The sequence below is a fragment of the Poecilia formosa genome, unplaced genomic scaffold (assembly GCF_000485575.1).
Source record: "Poecilia formosa unplaced genomic scaffold, Poecilia_formosa-5.1.2 Scaffold394, whole genome shotgun sequence".
Taxonomy (NCBI): domain Eukaryota; kingdom Metazoa; phylum Chordata; class Actinopteri; order Cyprinodontiformes; family Poeciliidae; genus Poecilia; species Poecilia formosa.
Window position 1 is genome coordinate 213,811 of NW_006800333.1, and position 6,379 is coordinate 220,189.

Genomic DNA, 6,379 nt, shown 5'->3' on the forward strand with positions numbered 1-6,379 from the left:
TAGATAGATAGATAGATAGATAGATAGATAGATAGATAGATAGATAGATAGATAGATAGATAGATAGATAGATAGATAGATAGATAGATAGATAGGGAAGTAAATACGATGAAGGACAGAAGAGAAAGCAAATAAAGAAACAGGAACTTGAACTCAAGAGAAAACCCAACCAACTCATCAGAGCATGAAATGACAACAGAAAGTCTTTTAAATCTTGTCAGTAATGAAATGAGCCGTTAGAGAGGGATACTCCATAAACACTGACTTTAAACCCTTTTGTCCCTCCAGCCCAGCGGCTCCCAGGAAAACTCTCCAGCAGGTACCTGCCAGAAACTCAGATCGTCTTTCAGAGTAAATCTGATCAACGCCACTAACTTTGTTTCATCTGATTTTTCGTTTCAGTCAGCGCTCGCTTTTCCCCAGAGGGACTTGTTGGTATGTTGGATCATTTACCATACCATAATGATTTACCAAGCTGATTCAGGAAGCTGAATTAACAACTCTTTGTTGCTTTTCAGGAAAGTCGTCTTCCTATATTGAACTGGAAAGACGTAAGTTCACCTTCACTTCCTTCTAACATTCAAATGATCCCTTTCACTTTCAGAAGAAAGGAATCAGTTTTATGAGTTTCTAAGCTTTTATTTAGGATTTGCTCCACATTGTCTCTTTTTGGCTTGTGGCTCTTTAACAGGTTAAACTTCTGATTTTTCATGCTGTGAACTCTTTAAAACAAGCAGCACAGAGTTTTCTTAGCAACATACTGCATCCTGTTTATGTATTCATACAGAGACAAATGGAGAATAGTATGGAGGGTTTGGACTGAACCCACGAAGCAGCTGTGTGAGATTCACACACATGAACGACTTGTTGTGCTCTTATGTAACAAACCTCTAAATAACTGCAAGTTAGGACTTCCTAACTCAACATGATGTTTTACTCTGCAGTGAAATCAATACCTTTTGTTTTCTACCCAAAGCAGCTGATTTTACTCTGTGAAAGGGTAAAATAAACACACTGACAGCTGAACTCTGATGAACCTTCAGAGCCGCATAAAGGCAGTTACAAAGTCAGCCTTTTATCACCTGAAGACACAAAAACCTCTTTTATCAAAGCATCAACTAAGACGTTAATGGGAAACATATGAATGTAGGACTGAAGAATAAGTGCTACTATGGTAACGAGTTAGCAGTAACAAGTCTTTTATCAAAGTAAACTTCAATAATTCAGATCTTGTTTAAATAAGTATTAAGGATTAAATATTCATAAGAATTCATAAATCAAAAAGGATATTTTAACTTTCAGGAAAATGTTATCATCATTAAATTACAAGGTAACAGATAATCAGCCCTCATCTGCTGAAGCCTTGACCTTTGACCTTATTTGTGTTGATGAAAAGTGCTGATGTGACGCCTACATGTTTGCTTACAAACATGTTCAGGGGGAAGCATAGTCATTCTGAGAACGGTACAACAAAACCCAAATCTGAAACTTATCTGCTTCTGTTACATAAAAACTTAATTTGTTTCCACCTTCAGTCGATTTCACTTCTGAATTCAACAATCCTGAAACTGTACGATCTGGTATTTCTTTTAAGCAAAAGATGTAACCTTTATAAGAACATCTGAAGACAGCGAATTTAATTTCAGCAACATTTAAGATGGTAAATTTAAAAAGAAAGGAGCTGTTAAAGTTAGCTCCCAGTCACTGAGGAGTCTGCAGCGTTAGTTGCTGTGACGAGCCAGTCAGATCCAGCCTCATCATGTTTCCAGTCACTCGTGTCGCCTTCCTCCCACCATGCCGACTCCTTCCTGTGTGAAGTGGCTTCCTTCAACCACAACAAACCTGAGCGGAGCTGTAATGACTTTAGGCATAATTATGAGCCACAGCAGCAAACATGAGTTTGATGTTTAGCCTGTGCTGACAGAGAGGAGATCAGGCTCTAATTGGAGGCTCAGCTTCTTCAGGGTTTTATTTCTCGCAGCTCATGATGAAACAGATCTGTTTATTCTGCTGGAAGCCGAAGTGAACTCAAGAATCTCATTTTTCATTACAGACCATCTTTCATCCCTGTGAACAGATCTGTAAAGCAGACACATATTAGCAACTTAAACACATTTAATCTTCAGTCATTTCCATATATTCTGTTTTCTCTCCATTCTGACTGGTTGGGCGCCATCATCTCTCAGTGGGGGCTTCGCTCCCCTGTTTTTTCAGCCTGTGATCCTGGTTGAAACCAGGAGGATGAATCACTGAACGGTTTAGCACCACAATACATTAAAGATCTGCTGCTGCTGTATCAACCCTCCTGACCCCTCAGGTCCTCTGGTTCTGGTTCTGCTCTGCATCCCCAGAACCAGAACCAAACATGGAGAAGCAGCTTTCAGCTTCTGAACACCACAAATCTGGAACAAACTTCCAGAAAACTGCAAAACAGCAGAAACACTGAGTCCCTTAAAGACAAGTCTAAACCCCCACCAGTAATCACTGGATCACTGACCAACATGTTCGATGTGTTTTGATCATTTTAATGATGGAACTTGACAAAATGTAATATCTGTTACTGGTTTCACAATGTAAACCACTTTGAACTTCCTTGTTGCTGAAAGGAGCTAAACAAATAAACTTGATTGACTGATAATACCAACAACTACCCATAATGCCCTCTGGTACCTGTCCTAGATCTGGATCTAAACCAGAAACATTTGACAAAGGTTTTAAAAAACCCACTTAAAATGCTTGTGGGACTGAAGGAAAAGTTTTGGATGTTTTTTGTTTCTTTGTAGACTTCAGTGAAGACGTGTGGACGACACACGTGGCCTGTGAGTCCTGCTCCCTCAGCCTCCTTCAGAACTGCATCTACTTCAACAGCAGCAGCCATGAGCGCTCCCACTTCTTCTTCTACGCCCAGGTGGTCTTCAGGAAGAACCTCACTCGCAACCTTGTGATGTTGATAAGAAATGCCTCTGAATATGCAAAGAAGGAAGAGAGGATTTTGGTGACAGGCGAGTCGGCGACGGTCGGGGGGGTCTGGTTGGGGAAGATGGTGACTCTGACCGGAGGCGACAGCGTGAGGCTGAACATCACAGGAGAATATAGCAGAAGCGATTCATTCTGGGGAGCTTTCCAGCTCTATTAACGCGCCACGTCTGAATGGACCGCTACAACTTATGAGCAGCCCAATCATTTGGTTTGATTTGTTTCCCCAAATACATTTGTGAAGTATTTCCATTCCTCCTGTGGCCAACATGGAACACTAACTCCATCAGATTTAAATGCAGATTTTACTCCTAATCGTTGGACAACAGGCCCGTTTCCTCAGTCCTGTTGGTTTAGTGAAGTTCATCCTCAGTTTGAAGCCAGTAGAAAGTTTAAATGAATGGAAACTGTGAATGGGCCATAAAAAACCTCCTTCATCACTCATATTTTGTAACTTCTCTGTGTGTTTTATAATTTATAATTAAATATTTTATCATGGTTGTCTCGAAGCAAACCAGAAAGCTAATAAAATTTATTCTTATTATAACTCTCATTGTGTTTTTGTGTCTAACATTTCATGTTTTTTATTACTCTAGGTGTTATTATGTTCACTTATTGGTTTTTATATATTTATGAACAATATGCATTGCAGTCCTGCGGCTGCTCATTTAACTGGAGTCTGAATTATCCTTCGGTGTGAAATGATGACGGATCTTCTTTTTGCATTAAATACGTTCTAAAATTTTTTTGTGTTTTTTTTACAGTAAATCCATGAAGTTTCTGTAAACAGGCTGAATATTATCTTCTACACCAAATTCTGACTGACAATGCTTTGGTTTTGTCTCCTGATGTAACACTAGATGGTTTTGTTGTCCGTCTTTTTGACTGGAAGAAATCCCATCATTTCATATTTTCATATTTTTACCTGTCAACTTTTAAAATGAAAATAATATATTAGCGTTTTATTTTCATTCAGTTTAGCAAATATTCAACAAGTTGAAAAGAGAACCCACATCATGCCTTCACACATCAAGATGAATACCTGTAACCTTTGTGAGAGGTAACAAAACCCCAGTAACTTTATGGAAGCAATGGAAGTAAAAGATCAAATGTCTCCGGGTTTATGAGTTGATCTGGGGGATGAATCCAGTCTCTACTGGAATTACCAGCACCAGCCAAAGTTTGGAAATCAGGGAACATTTCTCCAGTTGAAGTGATCAGAGAAGTTTCCTGATCCTGTAAAACCCAGCAGCAGAGGCTCAGACGCTCCAAAGCCTCCTGAGCACAACGTTTCACCGCGCCGCTCCTGGACAGGAGACGCATGGAGTCAGGCCCAGAGAGACACTCAGACAGAAATCTACATATATATCATTTTTTATTAATGTAGTTAGCTGTGCGATAGTCTCAGAGCATAAATTTGAAAATGTGCTCAGCTGTCTGAATTGTAATCTGTTAAAATGATGGAAGGTCATCAGATGTTTCTGTTACCTTAAAAAACCCAAACATGGTCAAAGATGGAAAATATTCAGTGGCTGCAGCCACTACTCCTGACCTGAAGTGGTTCATTGTAAAAGCCCTGTCCTCCTCATTCCAGCTTCTCTTTGGAGGTAATGATTGCTGACAATAATCAATGATTTTAACTCTAATCTGGATTCCTGCTTCACCTCCTCTGATGACGTCATCATCCTCAGATGGAGCTAAAACACGACTTTTTATCAAACAATGAAGATGTGTTCCAGTGTGTAAGTAAACTTTAGATAAACTTTTAATATTGTCTTAAGTGACCAGCTGCGATTTGACCACATGGTGGCGCCACTTCCCACCAAATTCATCGAAACAAAAGCCCACACGCGTATTCCGTAAACACAAACTAATCGTTTTTAAGTTATAGCCTAAGGAGACATTTACAAGTTAAAAGAATAATAAAGAAAGACATAAATAAATGTAAATATTGTATATGCTGTCAGTAAGTTCTTCAGTGATGTTTTGGGTCTGAAGGTGATAATGCAAACAGACATGGACTGAAACCTCAAAGGTATTTATTTACAAGATGCGTCAAGCAGCAGCTGCAAAACAGGAAGCCACACATTTGGTGCAGCATCTGTCAGCTTCCTCCAGCAGGTTAACACTTCGACAGAAACGCAGCGAGCGGCTGGTCACACTAACGCTGCTGTATGAGGCCTCTCCAGCCTCACTGCCAGGCCCTCCATGTTTATCTCTGTCTAAAAGTGATCTGGCGTGAACAATCCACACGTGAAAAATCGGGTAATTGTTTTCAGATGTCGTGATGCCTGACCTCAACACTCATTAACTCCTGAAGTTTTGGGCTATTTTAGGAAAATTCCTCATGAGAAAAAAAAATTCCCAGATTCAGTCAGAAACGGCTCCTCAGACAGAATGCTAAAATAAATTTGAAAAGCTTTTGTGTTGGACTAAAATAATCCACTTACACCTGATTAAGTAAAATCCATCCATGAGTCACATTAGTGTTTTAATAATTGGAAATTTGGAGAGTAGATGTAAAGTTGGCAGCTGAAACCGACAGCTGCAGTGATTTCTTCAGGGACCATTTTCTGTAAGTCTTCATTTAAAGTGCCAGGTTTCATCAGGATCTGTACCACACTTGGATCCTGTGATCCAGTCATATTTTAAAACCTTTCATCGGTTCCTCAGGTTTTCTCACTGCTCACATCAGATTTTCTTGCGTTCTTAACGCTCAGCTAAGCTCAAGACTCTGGTTCGTACCAGAGTCGTTTCATCTTTGGGTCATCAGATCTTCAGGATCAGTTTATTGTGATTCATCACAGGCATAACAGACTCAATAGGTGGGTTTCAGTTCCAACCAGGTAAGGAGGGAAGTTTTCCGCTTCCTCCTCTGTCCTTCAGCAGTCCAAAACCCAGTTCCCACAGAAAACCTGGAAGAAGCTTCAGAAAACCTGAAGAGTGTAAAGAATATTTCAGAAGATCATCCTGGGTGTTTGGAACCAGACTCTGAAGATGTTTTGCTCTTGATGGATGGTGTAAACTAAAAACGGCTTTTCTCATAAAGTTATCACCGCCGTGTGACAGGAGGAGCCGTTTCTTGTTTTTACTAACAAACTAAAGTCATTCCTCTGGAAGGTACAAGGAACGAAAATAACTGAAACTAAAAAATCCTGTGGAACTACATCAAGACCGCTTTAAAGATTACAGCAAAGTTTTGCTGTTTGGAAGGAATATCCACATTTCAACCTTCATAAACAACAGTCTGTGATATTGACAGAGGAGTCCTCTCAGCTCTGTGATGTTTGATGGATTTCTTTCATGCACTGTTGGTTTTAAATCTGCAGCAGAATCTCAATAAGACTCAGATCTGAGTTTTGGACCGATCTGCTCCATTTCTGTCTCTCAGTTCGTTCCCTGA

General features: G+C 39.9%; 1 protein-coding gene across 1 annotated transcript in view; it reads left to right on the forward strand.

Annotated features, from left to right (window-relative positions):
* Positions 1-3,523, forward strand: part of lta (lymphotoxin alpha (TNF superfamily, member 1)) — a 10,025-nt gene extending 6,502 nt beyond the window's left edge. Inside the window, exons 3-6 of the mRNA XM_007576009.2 lie at positions 289-319; positions 403-435; positions 519-551; positions 2,784-3,523. Coding sequence (XP_007576071.1) covers positions 289-319; positions 403-435; positions 519-551; positions 2,784-3,136 — 450 coding nt within the window. The 3' untranslated portion in view covers positions 3,137-3,523. The remainder of the gene's footprint in view (positions 1-288; positions 320-402; positions 436-518; positions 552-2,783) is intronic.
* Positions 3,524-6,379: the final 2,856 nt, after the last annotated feature.